The sequence below is a fragment of the Gymnogyps californianus genome, chromosome 1 (genome assembly GCF_018139145.2).
Source record: "Gymnogyps californianus isolate 813 chromosome 1, ASM1813914v2, whole genome shotgun sequence".
Taxonomy (NCBI): domain Eukaryota; kingdom Metazoa; phylum Chordata; class Aves; order Accipitriformes; family Cathartidae; genus Gymnogyps; species Gymnogyps californianus.
The window spans coordinates 11,832,523-11,857,365 of record NC_059471.1 but is presented as its reverse complement, the minus strand read 5'-3'; the positions used below and the strand labels follow the sequence as shown (position 1 = coordinate 11,857,365).

General features: G+C 44.8%; 1 protein-coding gene across 1 annotated transcript; it reads right to left on the bottom strand.

Annotated features, from left to right (window-relative positions):
• Positions 1-21,047: 21,047 nt before the first annotated feature.
• Positions 21,048-22,295, bottom strand: FUT4 (fucosyltransferase 4). Its single transcript, XM_050913868.1, has one exon. It carries the CDS (start codon positions 22,137-22,139, stop codon positions 21,048-21,050), a length of 1,092 nt encoding a protein of 363 aa, XP_050769825.1. The 5' UTR covers positions 22,140-22,295.
• Between the last annotated feature and the right edge of the window lie 2,548 nt (positions 22,296-24,843).

Below are 24,843 nucleotides of genomic sequence, written 5' to 3'. Positions count from 1 at the left end.
TTGCCAGGGAGAGGTGGGTGATGCCCAGGGGACCACCTTGGTGCGGTGCATCCAAATAATCCTGGTACCTCATTCTTAATTCTGAGCAGCGCTAGGAGACAGCCAAGATGACATGCAGCTGTGAGTTTTTAAAAAAATTGTATTTAAATTTGTATTTAAAATTTTTATTTACAAAATACAAATAGTATTTACTCCAAAAAATAGAAAGCCTTTTCTACTATTTTTTTAAGCAGGATTTCGCCCTGGTTAGACTTACTAATCCCTTGAATCGAAAAAATTGCAAATGCTTGACAGAGCTGTCTCGTCAGGAAGCGAAGCCAAGGAGTTGAAGCATGCAAAGAAAATCGGGTTGTCGAAAACCAGACATCTCAAAATATTCTCTTGGCAGAGGGAAACTCCTACACGTGTTCTGAGCATCCTCTCAGAGGTAATGACTACCTAAAACCAGAGATGAACACTTTGCACAAGCATGCTTTTGTGTTTCCAGGTGCTGATTTAAAGCTTCAGCCTTAAGAGCCACAGCAAAACCAGCGAGGTCCCCTCCTTCCAGTGCTCAGTCACTGTCCAAATCACGTCCCAGAAATGCAGGGTAATGCAATAAAAAAAAACATTATTCTACCTGTTCTATGACCTCTGACATCTGACATTGTCTTTCCGGTATTTATTTCTCAATCCTGGACCTTATAGTGAGCCTTCCTCCCTGTCTCTGGCATCGTGAATCTGATCTCTTCTGCAGTGGGGGAAAAGTGCATGGAAAAAATGGAAATACGGAGAAAAGTCTAAAATTATTCATTCTTAATGGGTCCAGTGGGATCAATGAAGTTAAATGCAGCTCGTATTGCAGTCTTCTGTTTTTTCCGGTTTTGCAAAATGAATAGGAAATCTGAAGGTTCGTTATAGTTAATTGCTTTTCATTTGGCCAGCAGAGTACACAGCATCAGAATGCAAAATTAATCTTACTAAACTTGTCCCAGTTGGCTTAATGACTAGTATGGCATTATAAGCTATTAGTTCTTTTTTAAAAAATGTAAAACGTGAATTATTTTACAAAATACTACAAAATAATTTACAAAATTTTACAAAAGAATAAACATTAATAAATTATTTTATAAACCAAAGATAAATTATTTTACAAAACAAAAAAAGTGTTTTATTTTTATACATATTGAAATTAATTTATTTACAGCATTCTGTGCCTAACACTCATAAATACCAATACCTTTGGTCAGAAAAGGATACATTACACCAATCCTGTAATATGTTTTAATAACAGCATTATTATCTCTACTGTGACAACGTCAGAAAAAAAGCAGAGAACAAGACAGAGAACAAAAGAGATGGTCCCTGCCCTAATGAGTTTATAATGTCGTTTACCGCTAATTTGTTTAAGCAGAGCAGGGTGGCTGGTTGCACGCTCACACTTTGGAGTCAGGTTTGATGCTCCCCTGTGGTCAGCCCTGGTGGAAGCTCCTGTCTCAGGTTGCAAAGCCACCGGTTCAGCACGTCTGCAGTGATCTTGCGAGATGCTGTTAATCCATCCGTGAAACAACAAATAACAACCGGCCACATCTGTGCTGTACGGTGCGTGCCCTTCTGCCAACACCATCCCAGCACGTTTCACCTCGTGTTTTCCCCACGTGAGCTCCTTCAGGACACAGCCTTGCTGCGGACTCGCCTGCCTCATGCACCCTCTGACCAGGTCCATCGCGCCGCAGAAGGATGCTGGTGCTACAGACACCTCACCTCTGCACTGGTCCCCAACTGCGAAGGGACCCCAGAGGGACAGAAAAAAGCCCTCCAAGCAACTTCAGCTCACTTCAGCGCAGGTGTCTAAAATAGGTCAGAAGAAGAGAGTTTGAGAAATGCTGTTTCTTCTGCTGGGGGTGGGAAGGCTCGCCGCTGGCAAGATGACGGGCAGGGAGAGCCCTGGTACCTGCACACCACCCACTGCACACAAGAGCTGCCAGAGCACCCACCTCAGGAAACCACGACTCTGGAGATCTTTGGGTGGGTTACTTTATCACCTACAATTTTTTTATACTCTACAGATCATATTTTATTATATAAAATAAATGAATTTTGTGTTTAGTTTTGCCATAACAGATCTGATGCCTTCTGGTTTACAAACAGCTTTTTCCAATCAAGCATAACTGTGAAACTAAATTAAGGAAGAGTAGTGCAACAAAAAAGGTTACAAAAGACACCTGCATCCGAGACGGTCATTTTAGGCTCCTTTTATAGTCACTGGACAGAAACAGGCCATGATTCATCTCATCCTAAAAATAACTGGCTAGAGAGGCATGGACAAATTATGCTAAAGGATGAGAAACATCCATTCTTCGTACACATTTTTGTGCAGCGTAGACAAAACACAGCATTCATTGTATATTCAGTGTAGTAATGTCTTTCAAAAGTTACAAGAAAAGCGAGTCTCTGCCAAATTAATACAGCTATTTTCATTTTTTTGCAGTTAGAGGAAGGTAGAGTGGACCTTTTCATGTCAGTGTCTAATACAAGACAGTGAATTAGGACTCTCATTTTTATACACTAACACCATCCTAATTCATATTGTTCTTGCTTTATCTGTCTGGATCCGGCTTCTGCTGTAGCACGGAGAAGCAGGGAAGCAGGGCTGGCCCTGCTGTCACCTTCTGCTAATACACATGAGCACCAATTTCATCCTCCCATCCAGATGCTCACACTCTAGCTATAGATATGGGACACTAAAGAAACAATGTGCAAGAAGAACATTAAAGCCCAGCTTTACCTTGCTCTTCACTGAAAGCTTTAATGCCCCAAAGCCAAGACAGCGTAAAGGCAGTGACATGAAAGAGGCAACAAAACAGATGTTCAATACACAATGCTTCAGCTAAACCAGCAAGCTCAAAGAGGGGAAATCAATAAAGAGAGGAAAGAGGCTAAAACCTCTTCCCCTGCCTATCCTCAGCTATGTACAGACATTAATTACTACTTGCAGGATGCCAAGCTGTTGCACTCTCCCTGCTGCACCTGCAAAAGCCTGCTGAACCTAACGCTCTTACCCAATCCCATCCACTCCTGGTACGCAAGACATCACAGGCTTCATTATGAGTAGCAATTTTAGCACCCCGCTACCTGCAGCCTGGTGACTCTCCCTCCACGGGGTCCTATAGATACACTTGTAGGCACACAAGACACCAGGCTGGACCACAGGCATGTGTAGCGTCATTGTGCTGCACGAAACCCCAGATCCCATACTCCATACCAATGGCGTGCAGGTTGGGGGACTGAGTCTGAGCTGTTTTCTACTGAATCCAAAATGCCTGAAATCTGAGATCTCTGAGCCTTCTTGGTACAGTTAGGGCAGAGAACATGCTCCCGCAGCAGCTCTGGCAGGTGCTAGCAGAGTGAATTTTACAGTCTGACATCAGAAGTCAGTTCCTCACCTCCAGAAGCCAAAGTGACTCAAATCTGCTAACATCCACAGCCTGCCGCCATGCTCATCTCTGTTGTTGGACTTTTAAGGACGACTGAAAAAGCTGAGCTTGGTAATGAAAGGCTGCTGTTAATATGATTTTTTTTTTTCTTCTTTTATGTTTCAGGAAGTCTGGATGGCCTCTTGTTTGACACATGCAATCATTATGTTGTTAACAGAGGTGAGACACAGGCAGCCCTAGATGAGTCCTTTGTTCTTTTTATAACTCTTAACGCACAGATAACATAAAGGGCTTCAAAATACAAGATATCAGCTATACCATTAAAGAACTGATAAGCAAGTTAAGTGCATTTATCGATACCCACAGAGGAAATGAGCCATATTGTTTGGCTTTTAATAGGAACCATTCAGTTTTCAAGAGCATGCGCACTCCAGCTGTCCTCACTGGTGTGACAATGAGAGGAAAAGCAATTCTGCTGCTAGGCCACAAGTAAAGTAAAGTGTTTTCCAAACAAAGGAAATCAATATTTCTGTGTATCTATCCATGGACAGGCATCCTATTTAGAGTAAAACACTCATGCAGTTAACTGCATGTATGGTTGTCTCCATTTAGGAGTGTCGTGCTTTAACCCGAGCCAGCAGCTAAGAGACCAGCCGAAACCAGGACAGGAGCTTAGCACTTTAATTACACCAAAAATATTGGAGGCTAGATGAAGATTTGGCAAAAAAACCCCAAACAGTTGTCAAACCTCTTGATCTCAGTCTCTTTGGGCATGTTCTAAGGAAAAAAGGTTGTCAGTGAACAGCGATCTGATTATTTGCTCCTTGTCTGACCCAAGGAAGGGCAGTGGAACAAAGGATTCAGTGTTCAGCTGAGTCCTGGCCTCGGGTGAGAGCCACCTGGCAATGCCTCGGCGCGGCGAGGACTGAGATAACCTACCTCATTTCTGGAAAGGAACCAGAAGCAAAAGTGACAATTATATCCGTGTACCCGACTGATGGGACTCAGCTACCACTTGTAATCTAAGTACCTAACAAAACAGAAGCATTGTGATAGCCTGACCTGCTCCTGGAGAAAGAGGAGTGTTCGGCGTACCTAGGCATTTTTCCAACCACGCCTTTTTCTATGCAGGCTTTGTCTCAGTTATCTGTGCTTATCTTACATTAGGACTGGATCACAGCAACAGAAGGTAATACATAGCCAGGCCAGAAAACTGCTCTCAAATAAGGCCAACGGTATGAAAACCAGGTCAACTGAGATGTAGGGTGGTCTCCAAACTTTTCCCAAGGTGACCCCATGGGTCTGGATTTCACTTCTGTAATTGAATTTCACCTGTGTCTTTGACCCCTCTGTTCTAGGAGACACTGACCATTTCAAGTCATAGATAAAATCCAAGATGCTGATTTTAACTCAAAACGTCCAGAATGGTCTTTGGGACCTGGTATGGGCTACCAAAGAGCCTGTGATTCTTCTTGTTCAATGCTGTCTTTTTTAAAATTGGTAGTAGCTTTTGAGCAAGAAGCCCACCCTTCCTATAAAAGAAGGACATTGCCAGCAGTAAGTTTCATTAGCTAGTATATCTATTACTCTTCAGGGCACTTTTATCTCCAAAGCTGGGCTGAGGATTAAGGAAAGTTGTTCTTCACTTTGTAGGTCAAGTTTCTTCTGTTCACTTTAGCCCGTTATTTTGAGGTTTTACTCTGGATACCCATGCATGGGAGAGTAAATTAATTCTCTACTAAACTTCAAAGAGAATAGGGAACACCATCTTCAGAGATGAAGAAAATCACTTCATTTTACCCACAATATGTAGTAGCCTGGCCAAGGATGGGTGACAATGGCTGCCACCGGCACCGAGCAGCTCACTGCATCGCTGTTTGCTCTGAGAGGCAAGGGCCCACTGTTCTGATCCAGCACCTCCTCTTCCCCGTGGCCCCCGAGATCGTACATGCTTTGCTGTGTGCGGACACAAACACATCCTCCATTGCCAGAGTGTGTTCCCGGGGTGGCAAATGAAATGTAGCAGATGATGGGTAGAGCATCAGGTCATTGAAAATCTTGGTGTGTCCCCTGAAAATCAGAACACGATGAGACACGACCAACTGACACCTCTTTTTATACAGGGTGTATCTAAGTGGTGAAGAATAGAAACCTTCTGCTCTGGGGCTATGGGTTTCTCTGGCACTTTGAGCTTCTTTGCTTCATTAGTTTCAAGGAAAATTCCCTAAAATTTTGCTAAGAACCTATGGTGACTTATATTGCTCCTGTTAAGAATCAGCTTGAGGTATTGAAGAAAAGTTGCCTTTTAAATGCAGGACAAAGCTTATTTTACAGCCCAGAATCCCACAGTATTGTATTTGTGATGTTAAGTACTTTGACTACATTTTTCATGATTCAAAGTTTGCCTAAAATACCTTGCCACATGCCCTTTGTAGGACATTCCACTGGAAAATAGCAGAGCAAGTTGTTTTACTATTTTTATTCTGCAGTACCCGTTTCTCAACACAGCCAAGGTTCTTGTATTGTAGACCCATCTGAAATGCAATCCATGAGGTCATGCTCGCTGCAAACAAAGGCACACATCACAGTATTATTTCCTGCAGACCCTGTTCTGTTCGTGCTGTAACTTGTGCGATTGCAAAGATCAAAGAGATGCAAAGCATTGGGAGTAGGTAAACATATTACTAAATTAATACAATGTAAACAGTGCGCATGGACAGAACAGTTTGACCTCATTTGACTTTCTGCTGCTTTCAGAACAAACATCACATCAGCGTGGTCACTCCGGTTAGTATTGGAGCAGTCCTATTGCTGTGTCCCCTGCAATAATTTCTGTGGTCATGTAGGCAAATACAGCACTTACGCGTAGGGTGATACACCAAGAAAGTCTCTGGAGAGATTTCCCTTCTGCTTTGGTGAGACTTGGGTGAATAGGCACCTTTAACTGAACCAGGTCAAGCTTACGGGGAAGCGCTGGCACGAAGGAGACGTTCCCATCTCCATCATGCCACGAGGTTCCTGTCAAAGGCAAAACGCAGGGGATGGGCATGAGGATGGGGATGGGGATGGGCATGAGGATGGGGATGAGGATAGGGATGAAGAAGGTAGCATACACTGCGCTGACAGGGCAGAAGTGACAACTCCTGTCAGAGCCTCAGCTTAGCAAAGATGCATGTGACTTATCCCAGCAGAGGTCACGGATCCAGGCTGCTTTAATACAGCACTCCTTTCTTTTTTTTTTGACTGCCATGCACTCCTTTAGTCTCTAGCATCAGCTCCCTCGTACCACCGTGGTAGCTTTTTCTTTGTAGATCTCAAAGCACTTTATTAATGGGGAAAAATATCTCACAATCCCCCTAGGAAACAAGGTTAATATTAGGTCCATTTACAAACAGAGGGGTTCTTTGCAGCTTACTGTGATCAAAGTGAGGGGAAAATAAGAACAGGGAATGCTCTGGGTAGGTCCCATCTTACTCCACTGCAGTGTTCCCGGGGGGAAGGAGCCAGCTCTCCCAAACCCACCAGCACCCCACCACCATTAATTACTACCATCTCGGAGCTCAGATAAGAACTGATCATGAGCTACATCTACCTCTTTCGAGTACAGTTTTGTGTGAAGGACAGTTGTGAGCATGCACACGGATCTGCAGTGTAAGGCTGAGTGGAGACCCTCCCCACCGCAATTCACATGCTGGGTCACCGACTGAAGCAGGAGGTTAAGTGCAGGAAAGGTACCTATCCTAGAAACTAGCACTGCTATCTCCAGGAAAGTCAGACAAGAATGACTTCCAATGAGTTAAAAATATGTAAGACTTTAGAAAAAGATGAATCTACTTGTGCCTCCTGGACTATTCTTTACAGGAGACTCTCTATACAGCTAGCTTGCCTTCTATGCTGCTGCTTCTATGCTTTTTGTGACTTGAACGAATATACTGCCTTAATGCCTTAAAGGATGTTTTAAATTAATAGGTACTTCACTTGCATTCTACTTCAATCTGGCTTGGGATAAGAATGATTTCTAGGTTACTGGCTAATGATGAGGCACTTCTCACACAAATCATGGTGAATCTGTATCCCAGAATACCAGGACACTTGAACAAAAGCCCTAGTTCCCAGCACTTTCTCCAGCGGAACAAAAGGATGAAAAATGACTGCCTTATATAAATTGCAGAGATTAGTTTAAGAGCTGTTATCATAAGACAAGAGCAGAAAAAAATGTATAACTGGCATAGAGAGAGGATCACACCTGGATCCTGTGAGTTCCCAAGGAGCTTGTCACACCCAGGGAGGCAGCAAGCAGATCCACCTTGTTGCACTGGGAAGGGCAGAAGACACAGATGAAGCTCTTTCCACTCCATTGGGCAGCTGGAGTAAGTCCAAGGATCAAATGAAATAGTTTCAAGAAGATGGTGTCCCCTTCTGCACCAGCTGTGTGTAGATAGCATGTTCATATACTCTCACGGCTTGAAGAAAATGAATTCCTGTTATCAACAACAAGCACATAGCACAAATTGCCTTTAGAGGAGACAATGAAATGTCTAGAATATGGTCTTAAGAGTCAAGGTCAGGAAAGATGCCATGGCTGGTCACAGGACTTTGAAACCCTTCAGATACCTCTCTCGTGTTTTATATCAGACTTTGTGGAGGCTGAAGCAAAGATAAATTTCTGTGACATTTTCACTAAAGCCGTACATTCTTTTAGCTTAATGCTACTACTGAGTTTTCATCATATAAACCAAGTAACCTGAGATGTAATTGAACTTATTTTCTTTTAGCAGAATGGAGAACTACCTGTAAAATCAGATGATTGACAGCCCTGGAAACTAAATAGACTGCCTCGCTGCTGTTTCTTATCCTGCTCTCGTAAAACCAGACGGGTGAGATGCCACTGAAACAAATGCATACTTTTCCTTTGATCCAGCAGTAGCATTTCAGAAGGATCAATATAGAAGGCTTTAATGTACTGTAAACACCATGAGAAACAAGATGAATCCAGGAGGCACAAGGTGGTCAGACCCCCTCAGTGAGAACAAAGCCAGTGTTCCCTTGTGGTGAGGTCTTGGGCCAGATTCAGGCTCCAGACAACCAACCAGATATTTTTTGTTCTGTTACTGACCTGTCAGTCACCCAGGCCATATTCTTTCAGCATTTACATGTGCATAAGTATATCTAGATTGCAAGTCCAAGGGAGGACTTCAGTCTTCCTAAGAACACCCTGGTGAATGCAGTAGGGATGCACGGAGACAGGACTCGAAGCGGGTGCTTCCAATCTAAATACAGATTCCTACAGACGTGCAAATCAGGTTTAATTTCAGTATCAAGTGAAACGCCCAAGTCCTTCCGGGTCCAAGTCTTAATGGTACAGCAGTCTACTTTGTCTGTGGGATCTTTGATGCTGAAGCATCTTGCAGCAAACTCACACATTTGTAAAATGTAGAAATTACATCCATGTTGCTCTTTCATAACAAACTTCAAACTAAAGCCTGTAGGTAAGCTGTAGGGAATCAACATACGCATCCATATGACACATTAAAGCTGTAAATAAATAAGCACTGGTTAGGATCTCTGGTTTCACCTGAAGAGCATCAAAAATGAGCTTGCAAGCACAAAACCTCATAACCTCCACCTCACCAGAGATGGACCTGCCATCCAGCCTAAAAATTGATAACCAGTAATGGGAAATCACAGGGTAGTGATGAAATTCATTGTCCACTTCTCACTTGTATTCTGTCACGCAAGACCTGCCTTAGCATATGGGCTCTCATCCAGCTTGAAGCTGAAAGGGTCAGATTTAAACTTGAGTGGAAGTGACAGTAGAATCACTTGAACACAAGACAGCAGGTTCCCAGTCCCAAAGTTGCCTTTTATTTATGTAACTTCAGATAAACCATTGGAAATTATCCTCTTCATTCTTAAGTTTTAACCTAAGGGTTATAAAGGGACAGTTTCATCTGAACTGATGAAATCTATTCTATTTCTTTGCTCATTTGCACGTATTTTTGTGGCAGCCTTAAAGCTGCTAGACTGTGCCAGATATGCAAAAGCAGCAGAGCACAGTACACCAGTGCAGTAATTGTGCTCTCCCAGCATGATTTAAAATACTGATCCCAATCTAGACCAAGAGAGATGGACATGACACAGAAAAGTTTATCTATTTTTAGAAGTCTCGCTCAAATTGCCGGCTTCCTACCATATAGTGTGGTCTAGACTGATAATAAGCAGGAATTTCCACAAGAGCTGACGACACTGTATATAGTCCAAAATCACTTGTGAAATCCATGGGATATGTGTATGTTGACAGAGCAATACAAGCAGCACGTGGCTGATCAATATCCCAAGCAGCCAGATTTTTTTTTGGCAGCCTGCACACACTCAAGCAGTTAACATCAGGAAAAACAGCAAACTACTTTCTCTTCGGACAATATAACACTCTGCCTTCTTAAAGTAGCCTTTGTAAAAAAAAATTAGGCCATTCATGAGCAAGCAAACAGGAGATGGCCTAAATGATAGTCTTTCTGAGGTATCTGACACCTTGTAAACGGTGTATCTAGAGATATCTGCGCTAATTTGTGGGTTTGGCTTGTGGGCTTGATTAAGGATGTGGGGCCAAGAAATGATCTGCCACTGCACTCACTGCTTTTCTGCGCAGAGCCAGCGTACCCACAAGTAACACTGCCCAAGTATTTAGACAAGCTACAAGATGCAGGTACATAGCGATGCCTGGGAGGAGCAGGCATCTCAGAGCTGAACTGTCCGGTCAGGTCTGTCTTTGCATCCCCTAGGTAGATGTGGGCATGGGATCTGAGCCGTCAGCACTCCCACACAGAGCTCACTGCCTGCTCCAGGCCCTACGCATCTGCTAGAGGAAAGCGGATGGCCTCAAGGGCAGGTTATAACAGTCCAGATCCCCTTGCAGTTAAGCAGGATCAAGCAGGTGAACAAGTTATGGGAAGAGGCACAAGATGAGGGAGTGCTCTGAGGCAGTCAAGGATCAAACCTAAATTTGTGGAGAAGCAGGTGTTCAGAAAAAAGAAACTGAGATTTCTCCATCCCTATTTCTGCTACTGTCATGAGGAACATTACAGTGCAAATACGGAGAGCTTCTTCAATTTGCCATTTAGGGACACTTGCCTCCTAGAAGCTCTTCTGTTCTTTGGGTGTGATTAGCTTTGGTTAAGGCAAGGAGATACAATGTTCAGTTGTTCATCTCACTTTCCTTCTATTCCCAGCCACTTGGTAACTCCCCAGCCTGGCTATCCACAATCCCAAAAGGCCACCAAAATAGAAAATCACATATGTGCCTGTAGTTTCATGATGCTGCTCTTCCATTGAGTATCACAACCTGCCAGACCAGACTAACCTGCCCAGGCGGCTGAGCTGGCGAGCAGTCCATTAAGAGGGAAACGAGAGCAAGATGGCCCAGCAGATGGAAGATGGCCGGCAGCGAAATGTAACAGATAAGTGCACAGGGAGACACATCAATTACTAGAGCAATAGGAAGAGAGAAAACATTTAAAACTGTAAAAAGTCTATCCAAATGCCTCCATAGCATATCTAGCTGTCCCACAGCCAGCAGACACTGTTTAAAGAGTCCATAGCTTAGCCAGCTGGAGAGGTTAGACAGTTGAGAGCTTGTAGAGTTGTAAGACCATTGGTTATACAAAAAGGTTGGTTAAAATCGCTTCTGCCCTTGAGGCAACATTGGGAAAAGGATTTTTTCCACAATATGTTGCAAGTCAGTAACCAGTGCGAAGGAAGAGGCCTATGCCTCTGTGCCTCATGCATCTACAAAAGGGAGGAGCGAGATTCACCTTTCTTCTGAAACACTGGAGATGAACCTTTACTTGTTGTTCAGTGCCCTGATGGTCCTACTAATGATACTGAACCTAGTGGTGGAGTGGATCATATATCTCATGTGTATGCTCAGGGTAAAATTACTTCCAGATGTGAGATGAAAAAGGAAACCCTCTCCAGCCCCTGCCCTGATCAGGTCACTAGGGCTGCTAGTCAGCCTCCCAGGCTCCTGCAAGCTTTTCATCGAACACATTTCTTTTACAGCCTTGGTGATGTCCTTGCTTTCTCCTGCTCTCTTCCGGCTGCTGCACATGGGAAAAAGCTTATGCAGCTGTGCTGGTTTTGGCTGGGATAGAGTTCATTTTCTTCATAGTAGCCAGTATGGGGCTATGTTTTGGATTTGTGCTGAAAACAGTGTTGATAGCACAGGGATGTTTTCGTTATTGCTGAGCAGTGCTTACACAGAGTCAAGGCCTTTTCTGCTCCTCACCCCACCCCACCAGCGAGTAGGCTGGGGGTGCACAAGAAGCTGGGAGGGGACACAGCCGGGACAGCTGACCCCAACTGACCAAAGGGATATTCCATACCATATGACATCGTGCTCAGCATATAAAGCTGGGGGAAGAAGAAGGAAGGGGGGATGTTCAGAGAGATGGCGTTTGTCTTCCCAAGTAACCGCTATGCGTGATGGAGCCCTGCTTTCCTGGAGATGGCTGAACACCTGCCTGCCGATGGGAAGCAGCAAATGAATTCCTTGTTTTGCTTTGCTTGTGTGCGTGGCTTTTGCTTTACTTATTAAACTGTCTTTATCTCAACCCACGAGTTTTCTCATTTTGACTCTTCCGATTCTCTCCCCCATCCCACTGCGGGGGGAGTTAGCGAGCGGCTGCGTGGTGCTTAGTTTGCCGGCTGGGGTTAAACCACAACAGGGGCTTTTCCGGCTTGTTTCTACAGGTTTTAGGCATGGGAACATTTTGAGGCTATGGAAAAGTCTGTGCCTGTGACCAAAAGGGTCTCCTCTTGTGTTTTGTTGTGAAGTTCCTTGCATTCCTCAAATTCTTTAGGCAAGGGGGTTCAAAGTACTTCAACAACTTAAAAAAAAAAATCTTTGGTGATATTTGTTTATCTTCTCCATCTCACACATGGAGTCCAGGCCAGGTCTCCCACTCATTCATACCACCTGCAGTGATGGTGCCCTGGGGGGTTGCTCCAGAATGACCTAAGCCAGTGGTTCAGAAGGGACCGAAGATGCCCCAAGCTTCAGCAGCTGCCTAAGTACTGTGTGGACAGAAACATGGACCAGAATCCTCCCATCACTCTGTCCCACGTGTCCCGATGCTGCCACACAGTAGAGAGCAGGCACGGGGTACGTTCCCGAAGCCCTGTACAACATTGCTGCAAGGGCTAGGCAGGATTTGTCAGCAACTTGAATGGGGTAAGAAGACAGAGTTTTGGGGTGTGTATTGGACTTTGGACCACTCCTGACAAACCAGTTATTAATGGTATCCCACTAGTGCTTCTCAGTAATCTGCAACCCACCATGAAGCAGAGCTATAATAAGAACATGGGTCTTCCTCACTCCTTGACTCTGAGCAGGAGGCCAGATTTCCTCTCCTCTGTATTGGTAGGCGCAGAAAAAAAAATGTTTCCTAAGAACTCACCAGCTCCTGTGGATTACTCCTCACTTCAATAAATTTCTAATTAGTAGAAACAGAAATGACTAAAGTGTAATGACAAACTACAACACAACTTCAGGCAAAGAATCTAAAGGGAAAACTAAATACCAAAACCAAAGGAATGATATGTTCTATAAACCTGAAGTTATTTCTTTAATGTGGCTTTCTGAAGACATAAGTAATTGGTACATAATATTCCAAGAATGAAATGAAGCACCTCAGGAGGTAAAGGTGGGCATGCTGATTTCCATCAGTTGAGAGCTTGACCTCGTATTTCTAGTTATTCGTAAACTCCAAAGCAGAAAGATACCTCCTACAGGAGAGGTTACCCACAAGGGGACTGCTAGAATCAATGAAGTTCTAGGAAGCGTCTTTCCCTCTAGGGTTAATATGGAAATAAAACAAAAGAAACAAAATAGACTCCTTGGTTTTTTCATATTAATTTGGGCTCTCCAAGTGAACATTTCAGTTGCTATCCCTGCCCCAGCTAACCTCTCCTTTTCTGGTTTTCCTGACGTGAATTGCCTCCTTTCTTTTGCTGCTGATATGCAACCTACTTCTTCCTGTGCTGAGCATGGCCATCCTAGTCCTCTCCTTCTAGCAGGTTTTACGAGATATAATGGGTATTTGATTGAAAGTTGAATATTCAGCACTGAGGACCAAAATAAAGAAAATGGTCATAACTTGTAGGATTAAGTTACCTTAATAACTTGACAAGAACTCAGCAGAATGCTCAGTTTTTACATTCTGGACAAACCATAATTTTTAGTGATTCATTTTATCCATTACTAAGGGCAGCACAAGCTGAGTGAAACCCTGTTTCCAATGAGAGCAGCGTCAAAACTCCTACTGACGTTAAGCGGAGCAATAAGCACCTTATCTTCCAACAAGTAGCCATAGTTTTAGTTGGATTAGTGCCTTCTGTGACATTTTGAAGGCTCATATTCCACAGGGCAGTTGTGCTTCACCAGAGGCAACCTCAGCCTACAAGAGGGAAGAAGGCAGGAGAAGGGATGCATTTTCTCTCCTCTCCTACAATGATCCCAGATAAACTAGCAATTCTCCAGGTGTGAAAAAGGACTGAAACTAGCCTGTGCCTTCCCTTGCCTTCAGTCATCTTTCTTCCAAAGGTTGAAGAAGGTTGTATGTTGGGAAGCATGATTAGGAAGATCTCTCTCCCTCTTTCTCTTTCCCTTCATTAACCTGCTGCACACTCAAGCTCTCTCTTGAGCTCACACATATGTTGGCTCTCATAGATGTTTCCATCTTCACCCTCCTCCAGCACTAAGAGCATTGTCCAGAACGAGGATGGGAAAGGGACAGAAGATTGCAAGAGAAGAGACAGAGGAGCTGGTGGTAGCCTTGTTCTCCTCTTTTTGTCATGCAGGGGCAGATGTTGAAACAAGCAGATAAAGCCCAGGATGCACGCAGCTGACTGCAGCAGTGTATGCCTGGAGTACCTCTGGAAATCAAGGGTGCTCCTGCAAAAGCGAGGATCAGTCCCAGAGAACCGAAAGTGAAGTCTGCAGAAGACAGGACCCAGTGCTTCAGACCAGCCCTATATTCACAAATAACTTGTTCACAACTACAGCAGAAACTTCTACAGCAAAAACCTCCTGGTTCTTAGCTCAGTGCTATAAATCCACGAACAACTTCCTTTTCCCAGTTACATCAGTGAAATATATTTTTTAATTCTTGTTATTATTTCAAAGTACTTTTGTAAAATGGTAGAATACATTTAATATCTCTATTTAAGAATAAAATCTAGGTTTGACGTAATGGCAGCACAATGGAATAAAATGCCACTCTGAATTATGAGGAAGAGTAATTCAGCGTCATGCATGCTCTAGCTTTTCTCCAAAGATTCAGTGCAGAAAACATTCCTCTCCACGGTTACTGTAACAGACAGGGTGGTGAACCTGTGTTTTTTCATAAATATGCCTGATGGTACTTTATCAGAGCCTGAACCCAGCACAAATTCTGCTCTAATTAACTCATTTTTTCACAGCACAGGCATACTGAATGAAGTCTTTGTGTTCATAGTCCATCTCTATGATTCTATGATTCTGAGATAATATAGCAGTGGGAATCTTCAGGGGTACCTGGTAAAATAATCTTCACCAATAAATAGAAATCTCACAGCATAAAGTCTCAGCCTTAAAATCTGATGAGATGTTTCACTCCAGGCTGGGGTCTCGGACAAAATACTACCACAAAACCTGCCTCTCTATTTTGTCTTCAGCCTCTACCACTTACTTGCATTTATCCCAGGACTACTGCAAAAGCCGACCAAAATTCTCAGCAAACATCCATATATTAACTTTTCTCTTCTTAGCTCTGCTTCTCCAAAGTGAGAAGCTCTGCTCTCCAAAGTGAGAATCCATCAGAGCCACAGGCCTGTGCACATTTGAGGAGCAACGTGTGAATGACAGAGAAGGGAAACTAGCATTAAGCCAAGCAAAATGCAGGTTTGGGACTGGAAGGGAAATAAAAATGTTCAGAGCTCTGCCTTAATCTCAGGAGGCCATTCCTATTCAGAAACAGATGTAAGCATGAGCACAAGCATGACTCTGAACCCACGTTCTCTGTTTTTAATTGGGGCTACAGTCAGCATCTCCAAGAAAATTCTCTTTGTTCACAGTTAAGAATTTAAAATGTATATCCATGCTTTCCTGCAATTGCAAGCCTTTTTTTTTTTTTTTTTTAATTTCAGTATCATTTTTCCATTTTAAATCCAACTTTGCCTTTAGGACAATTACTTCACTGTATTTCACGTAGTCCTGTTGTGCTTGCTTCAAATAAATCAATCATCTTTAACACTGCACAAAATTATTTGGCAGCATTACGAATACACCAAAATATATCCACAATCCGATAATCTACGCTTTCTATTTGCAATCATCTTTCTGCTTTCTGCTCATAAACAAGATGGCCAATTTCCAGTCATAGGCACTTTTGTGATCAGGATCTCAGAGCCATAGTATGCCACAACTTGGGCATTGCTAGTGCTGTTTCTTCCTGGACTGAGCCTCCCATCATCCAAAATACCTAGAGCGTCTTTTACACCAGTAGCAAATTTGAGGATGCAAATGCAGAATTGTCTTCCATAATGCATATAACGAACCCGTGGGCTGATTAACTTCAAAAGATAGTTTAATAAATAGAGAGAAATGCAAGTTTCAAATTTTGGACTATCTTTTGATAGTTATTAAAAGAATATTATTAAAATATTGAGCGTTACTGAAATAAAGTCCAATTTTAACTCTGTTTGCAAAATTCAAACCCTTGCAATTATAATTCCAAGGACGTAAAATCATTGAAGGACTTTAGAGAAGTATTTACTCCTTAAGAGAAGATTTTCCAGTTAGAAGGGGCTCATAGCTTCAGGATGCTTCCTGAACACACTGAACACCTTACCGCCGGCGGTGCCAAATGCCTGCAGCTCTCAAAGCACTCCTGAAAACCAGGCTTTGTCTTATTCCTCTCAGATATTCTTTGGGGTGAGACTCTCAGGAATAGCCGCCACTGTGTCAAATTTAGGCTTAAGTAATTAGCTCAAGATCATAAAGCAAAACATCTGCAGAATGTAGAGTAGACATAGATACTCTGGCCTCAAGTATTGGTTTTAAACTGACCATACAGAAGAAAATACAGAATTATACAGATCATAATTGTTAAACCGAGTTGGTTACAAGCGATACCTGAGTTATTCAAATAACGACTTTTTTTACTGACTAGAAATAGGCTTTTATACTTGGATCCTGATTTATCTTTAGTTAAATACCACTTAAATCCATGTTAAGTCATTGTGTTCTCATCAACAGATTTTAGATTGAGTCAGCTCTAAGCTCCCTACAAAGGACTGTTTACACTCTTAAAACAAATACCATTGTACATGACTGTTGGATAGAGAGCTGTGCAAATGAGTTTAATCAGGCATAACTCACTTCTCAAGAGTCACCAAACAAGCTTGAACAAATGGTACCCAATGTTTGGCAGCAAAATATTTCCACCAGTTTCCCCAACCCAGAGTTCAATCACAAAGCAAAAAAACGTTTCCCCTCTCAGGCACGAGTAAACAAGCAGTCAGTTTAAGCTCTACTTACAAAAGTTAAATGTGATGGTGATACAACATCAGTCACCTGAGGGGGAAAAGTGAGGACTGTAGCACTTACCCCATCCTGGCTGGGCAGGAAGTTTCAGAAATGCTGAAATTTCTCAATACTATGCACCAAGCAGTACAGAAGATGAGTAAAGAGAGAGGTAAGCAATCGCCTGTGCTGCAATCGGTGTCAACAAAAGCTTAGGGAAAAGAGCTTTGGGCCCTTTGCCATTTGTTGCTCAGTTGAAGACAATGAACAAGCATGAAAAAAGCTGCAGCTTAAAAAGGTAGCCGTAGCACTACGTGCTGAATATCAAAATAAACACAATCTCAATTTCATTTTGAAATTTAAGGGGGAAAAAAAATCCAACCACATTCAAATTCTCTGTAGGTCAAGAGAAAGTTTGTTTTTTGGTTTTGTTTGAAATTACATTTTTCCAGAAGACATCCAACTTCAATAAATGCTCCTTTTCATACAGAAAATAACTCAGCACAGCCTCTCCTATGAAAATATTTTTCTCCTGGCACAACCAGGTTTCATTCCTAACCTCAGATGGTCTGACTACTTTGAGAACAATCAGCCACTTCTATTGATTAAACAAACATGAAAAGAAATTCATTCTCTCTAAAAAGCAGTTTTCTACAGCTTTCATAACACAGAAGATGAAATAAAAATATAGGGTCATTTTGTGCTACTTCCTTTCTTTAATTTTATTGAGTGTCAATCTAAATAATCAATACAAAGTTACTTCATTCTATGAAGATTAAGAGACTTTACAGTATAAAATTCCCTGAGATACAACATGTAACTTAAAGGATCACATAATTCTCTATTCCATTTACACCATAATCAAAAAGTAATATTATTTCTTCTCCTTACAAAAACCAGAAGATGATGATCTTCCTTTCTCTCCCTCCACCCCAATATTTTAAGGCATGGAATAAAACACTGTTTCAAAATGTATTCAAAAAGACTTTTCTACTTAAAATAGAAAAATAACTTTGCTTAATTTTTACAGATGGATTATATACATCACCTGCAATATCTTGTGGTACCTGATCTACAATCCAATTTGCTCAGGCAAACTTTTTATTCATCATTGAACTTGAGCTCTACAAAGTGAATTACAAAAGCCAGTCCTTAGCTTTTAATGATACACTATTAGCCGGTGGAGTGGATGAGCCAAAAATCAAAGCAGATTTATAGAGATGCTGTATTACTGACTTCAGCAGCTGTAGACCAGGGCTGAACTTCCTCCCAAATCTAACGGGAAAAGTGTGCAACGTTCACCCAAGAACGATGAAACTAGAAAAGGCTTCTTTTCTCCCAATGCAACTGCTCTGCAATAATTATTGCAAGCCTGCAGTTTTCATTATACAATTCTTGAAAATACTCAATGCATAACTTACAAATACAGCACAATTGTGATCACCTTATTCAAACATGATGCTTTAATTATTGTATAGCTCTTTTTTGAATTTTATAAAACTCTAGTTCATCAAAGATTTCAACTGCTTTTCTTAGAGGGGCTGAGAAAAAAGTATCAGTTGCGATCTTTGGAAAATCCCATGCTCCTGTAGCCTGATCTTCTGCCTATGGCATTACTAATGATTACACAGAAGAACTGTGTGCCTGGAAACTTTCAGAAAATGCTAAAAAATTTAGGAGGACTGAAAAAAATGCACTAGTTTCAGCAGACCGATAAAAAGTAATGCAATCTTAAATATTAGTTCACCACTTTTAAGATCGGGGGTTTGTATACATTTACATGAACTGTGATAAAAACTGAACAGAAAAAAAGGATAATTCAAAGAGAGGCAGATTCTATCATCCTGACACAGCTATTACTGTTAATGCTATATTTAAATTAGATTTTTAAAACTATCAAAACTAATTTTATGGGAGTAGTTAGTAACCGTTGGTAGAGAAACAGATGAGCATGCCATGAAGAACATGCTTTTGCTTTAAACAATCACTTAAGACCTGTTCAAGTGAAAATGCAGCGTTAGGGACCATCCCTCCTACACTCCACATTGCATTGACTGTCGTCTCTCCTTTCCGAATAAAATTTCTACAGTAACTCTGGCATTAACAACAGAAAGGTTCATGAAGTACTTTCAGCCATCCTTCCTTGCACAAAAGCAGAAGGGAATAAACATAGGAGCCAGCAAGATCCAATCTGGTAAATTCGTGCAAATTATTAATATGAACTTCATTATTATTAGATTTTTTTCAATAATCCTCGGTTCCATGCTTAGCTAATCATGGGAAACATCTAATTTAAAATGAATTACAGCAGCCTGCCAGCTCATAAATCTTAAAAGCACCTACCCGACATCCCTTACTGCTCAAGTCAAATCTAATCCTTTTCTAACCCTAAATATGACTCGCAAATGCCAGCACACTCACCTGTTCTGATGCCCATCTTTTATTTGCAACTGACTTTGTTCTTTCCCCACCTGTTCTGTGCCCATGATTTTATTCCAAGTGAAGTCTCTGGGTAACTCCATGGATTATTCAGCTCCTTAAACAGGAGCTGGACGAATGTCTTAATCATTTTTTGCCACCAAAGCTTACAGTTGCAAAGAGCAGGGAGGGCTCAGCATCCTGAGGATGTGTAATTGCAATTGAAGTTTCTTTCTGGATTTCACCAAGCAAGATTACACGTAACCAAAAAGTAACCATACACTGACTGCTAGGAAGACTCCAGCAAAACGGCAGAGTCTGAAAGGGAATAACTACTGTAAATGTTCCCGGTGGCACTCAGTAGGCACTGAGAGAAAGAAGTTTTATCTTAGGAACCTATTTATAGATTAAAAAACTGAGCCGGAAAACCCCCTCAAAACCAAAGGAAAAAAAACAGTAAATCCTTCTGTTTTCATATTCTTTCCTCACACAACCTGTATTTTACCAACAGTTTAGATCTTAATCTCTACAGTAATTTTCTTTTTGAAAGGCAGTGATTTGGGACTTGAGTTTTGGGGTTGGGGTTTTTTTTGGCAATTATTATTTTACAAACAGCAAAGCAGCACTCTGAGTAGTCTGTCAGCCAGCAGAATTTTTAAGAACGCATGTCATAAACCAAAACAATTGCTACACAACAGGACTGTCTAACGATACTAGAGAAATAAATTAGCCTTTCTGTATACATATTCAATATAGTAATAAAAACCCTGTAGTTCTGAGCCTTTCCCTGCTTTTTCCTATATGGCAGTAATTTTGCAGAGAAAAACATGCAGATTCCTGTAAACATTTTCTAATTCCTGAATAAAAGGAGGGTGGAAATGTTCCAACCTTTTTTCTACAGTCTGTCTTTTCCTGTACTTAAAGTTCTTCTCCACCCTCATACAGGATAAACGTACCTATGGTTTCGGTAGGCAGTGGAAGAAATACTCTACATCATCTGAGCTGTTTGTTCCACTCGGATCCAATCCCCTCCATACACTTTTTCCTAAATGGAATTATTATTTGGCTCAAAGCATTATTAGTTGGCTGCTGCAATTTCAAACATTGCTAAAAAGTGCTACTGTATCATCACATTCTTACATTCAACACTTGCGGCTCAGAATTTGTCTGCAAATAGCTTTCACACGCATAACAATCACGGTTAAAAATATTCACTTTTGTCTTCGGAGTACAGAAAGCCAGCGCTGATCATGTACCCCCTGTAAGCAGAAGAAAGTTTCATGGTCCAGGAAGCTGTCATAGCCGACAAAATTGGTTTCAGCTGCACAGCTGAAGAATTTGGCATCAGTTATTTATGTCGAGCTGTGCACAACTGTAAACGTTTCAGATCTGTACAACTTCTGGAAATCTAACTTTGCTCTTTAAGAATCATCTTGCCTGATGTTTCTTTGTACTTTGCACTTCAATAAAAAATCTTCCTTTTGTAGGCTTCTCACAGCTTGTTTACCTGTACCTGTATGCTTCTCTCACTGATGACAGCCTTCTATGTACCACCCCGGCTAATGATCTCTGCGAGACCCATCCTTCCCTACGCCTTGATGCAGTCCACTGCTGGCACAGGCGGGCCAAGCAAGCCTCACCCGCCAGGAACATCAGCTTTCAAACCAGCTGGCCAGATTTCGTACAGTCTTGATTTGATTCCCGGCTGTCCTCACGGCCTCGCAAACTTTGCAGAAATGCTCGTCCCAGAATGAGGTGACGTGGACCTCGTACTTCTTCCTCCAGGCAAAATACCTCCTGTAGCTGGGTTTGTTTTTATCGAGGAATTTCAGGTAGGTGGCGAGCAGCCGGGGACTGGGGAAGTCGTCAACGTGGATGAAGGAGTCGGGGGGGATGAAGCGCTCATAGTTGGCCCTGCGGGGTCCGAGGACGATGGGCACGGCGCTGGCGGCGAAGGCGTTTCTCCAGAGTTTCTCAGTGATGTAGTCAGTGTGCTGGGAGTTCTCGAAGGCCAGGTAGAACTTGTAGGCCGAGACGGTCTCCACCACGCCGCCCTCGGCCAGCGCCAGCCCCCGCGCCCCGTACACGTCGATGGCGAGGTGCTCCTTCAGCTGGCGGTAGTAGCGCACCCGGGCGTGCTCCTCGTTCCAGTTGCTGATGACCCAGGCCACCAGCCGCGTCTTGCGGGGCAGGACGAAGGGCCGGGGCGCCGGCAGGGCGTAGAGGTACCCGTAGGGCACGAAGACGTCCGAGTCCCGCCGGTAGGACATGGTCCAGTTGAAGAGGCCGGCCAGCCCCCGCAAGCCGGGCGAGTGCGAGGGCGACTCGAAGTTCATCCACACCCAGAGCTGCCGCGGGGGCCGCGGCGGGGGCCCGCGGGGCAGCCCCTCAGCGCCGTGCAGCGCCAGGTCGCGGTGGTGGAAGAGCACCGCCTGCGCCTCGCCGTAGCGGCTCCGGTCGGCGCTGAGGCGGCAGCCGGTGATGTTGTAGCGCCGCCGGCAGTCGCCCATGCGCCGCGGGCGGCCGAAGGGCTCCCACCACAGCAGCACGGTCACCTCGCCGCCGGCCCGGCCTCCCGCTGCCGCCGCCGCCGCCGGCTCCGGCAGGCAGGCGTAGACGGCGAAGGCGGCGGCGGCGCCCAGCAGCCCGGCCGCCAGCGCCCACCGCCGCCCGCGCAGCGGCCGGCGCCACCGCCGCGGGCAGCCGGGCCGCCCGGCGGGCCAGCGGCACGGGGCCGCCTCCATCCAGGCCGCCAGCTGCCGCCGCTCTGCCCTCGGCGGCCGCCGCGGGGCAGCCGCGGGGCCGGGGCCGGCCGGCACATGCTGCGGCTGGGGCTGCGGCCGCCGCCGCCGCCTCTCAGCCCCCACCCCCAGCCCCGGCGGCGGGGAGGTGCCCGTGCCGCCGCCGCTCCCGGCCGTGCCCGCCCGCCCGTCCTCCGCGGGCGGCCGGCCGCCAGCCCCCGCTGCCTCCCGGCCCCGCGGCCGCCCGCCCATCGCCGCGGCGCGCCCCTGGGCGCCGCCCTGCCCCGACCGCGCTGGACCGCCGCCGCTTCCCCCGCGGCGGAGAGCGGTCCTCAGGGCCCCGGCAGGGCTCCGGCGCCTCGCAGGTGCCGCGATGGCAGCCCCGGCAGTCGCTGAGGTGGCTGCGGGCAGCGTGTGGGCAATGGCAGCCCGGGGCTCGCTGAGGTGGCTGCGGGCAGCGTGTGGGCAATGGCAGCCCCGGCAGTCGCTGAGGTGGCTGCGGGCAGCGTGCGGGCAATGGCAGCCCCGGCAGTCGCTGAGGTGGCTGCGGGCAGCGTGCGGGCAATGGCAGCCCGGGGCTCGCTGAGGTGGCTGCGGGCAGCGTGTGGGCAATGGCAGCCCCGGCAGTCGCTGAGGTGGCTGCGGGCAGCGTGTGGGCAATGGCAGCCCGGGGCTCGCTGAGGTGGCTGCGGGCAGCGTGTGGGCAATGGCAGCCCCGGCAGTCGCTGAGGTGGCTGCGGGCAGCGTGCGGGCAATGGCAGCCCGGGGCTCGCTGAGGTGGCCGCGGGCAGGTGCAGACAACGGCAGGCCTTCCTCCCTGCTCGGTTCCTCACGTGCGGCTGGGGGCTGCAGACGGAATTCGTGGCTCCACACTGGGGAAGGGGCCCCCTGCCCCAAGCCCAGACCCTGGCACACACAAGGAGGGGGGTGAGGACGGTTCGCAGGGGGCTTCGGGGCACCTGCACCCTGTGAACGCAGGTAGGAGCGTGGGGCAGAGGACCACGGGCGGAGGAGAGCCCTGCCACGCATGCCACGAAGACTGACATGGTCACGTCTTCCTGCCCTCTTGCCCAGGAGAGAGCTGGACTGCTCCACTGCTTCCCATGCGCCTTCTCACTTATTTCTTCCAGTCCACGCTTGAAAGAGTCAGAGGTTTTAAACTCCGGCAAAACGGTTTTCCCACACCAGCTGAGCTACGGGTCACATGCTGTATTCGGTGGCCTTGCAGCGAAGTACTTTAGAAGAGGCAGGGGAATTTCTTTTACAACAGTTGCAATTTAGAGAGTGAAGTTGAGAGAAGGTTTGAATAAATCACTTATTTAGCAAAAAAAAGAAGTGACAGCAGCCACAGTAGCTTTGAATTCCTGCCAAATTCAAACAGTTTCAAGCACCTTGAAAAGGATTAACAATTTGGAAAACTAGAAGAAAATAAATTAGAGGATTTTTTTTGTCCTTTTAAAACTTTCTTGGAACGTAAGTTTACATTAAAATTTTTAAATCTCACAGCTATTTAAAAACTACAAAACCTTATAGTTACCAGAAAATTACTTTTTCCAGCTGTTTCACAGAGCTGGCGTGAAAAAGTATATCAGATACGCTTGAAACTTTTTTCCCAAGTCATTTGCTTCAGTGAACTAAGAGATCATTGATTCACACAGTTCAGAGAGTGTTTGTACAGAACTGGAGAGGTTCCAGCTCTGACGCTACACATTTGCATATCCCACAGCTATAGATCCAAGGTCCTCTCATATAGATCTACTGAAGGCAGCGGACTTACACCAGGCATAAATTCTCACTGACCATTTGGATTGCAGCATAGTTTTTACATACCACATAGGTCAAGGCCCTGTGACTTGGCTCTATGTTAGTAAAAGAAGTGATTCAAGCCTGTTTACCCCCAAAAATAAAGAACAGTTGTGTGTGAGGTTGTTGTTACGTTAGTAACTAGGTCGTGTGCATCCATAAACTTACTAATTGTACATAAAAGTGCTTGCAGACTTCCATTGTCCATGTTGTAAGCACTCATAAAATACAAGAAACGCCAACAGCTGTGGTTACAGTCGGTATCTTACTGCCTCTGCTCCAACATCCAGTGTTGGTTGGAAGGGATCTCTGGAGGTCACAAATCCACCCTCCCACTCAGAGGAGCACCATTGCCAGCACTAGCCAAGGTGCCCACCTAGCTGCTGGCTGGACTAGCACCAAGGTGTCAAAAATATTCAAGGATAGAGACTCCGCAACACCTCTGGCAGCCTGTCCCAGGGCTGCGCCACCCTCTCGGTGCAGAATTTTTTCCTAATGTCCAGCTGTGAACCTCCCAACCTGTAATTTGTGGCTGTTGTCCCTTGTTGTATCCAAAGAGTCTGGCTCCATCATCTTCATAACTTACCTTCAGGTAGTTGCTGGCTCCCATTAAATCATCCAGTCACCTCCTCTTCACATGACTAAACAAGACCACCTCCCTCAACCTCTCCTCTTAGCTTGTGTGCTGTAGGGTCTCTCATCATCTTGGTAGCCTTCCACTGGACCATGTTCTCAACATCCTTCTTGAACTGGGAGGCTGGAAACTGGAGACAGTATTCCAAGTGCTGCTTCACCAGTGGGGGATAACTACTTTCCTCAACCTGCTCGACGTACTTGTGATGTTGCCCAGCACGTGGCTTGCTTTATTTTTGAGGAGAGCTCACATTCAGCCTGGTGTTCATGT

Excerpts from the sequence above, each read along its gene's own strand:
- FUT4 (XM_050913868.1), bottom strand. The coding sequence starts at position 22,139 with ATGGAGGCGGCCCCGTGCCGCTGGCCCGCCGGGCGGCCCGGCTGCCCG.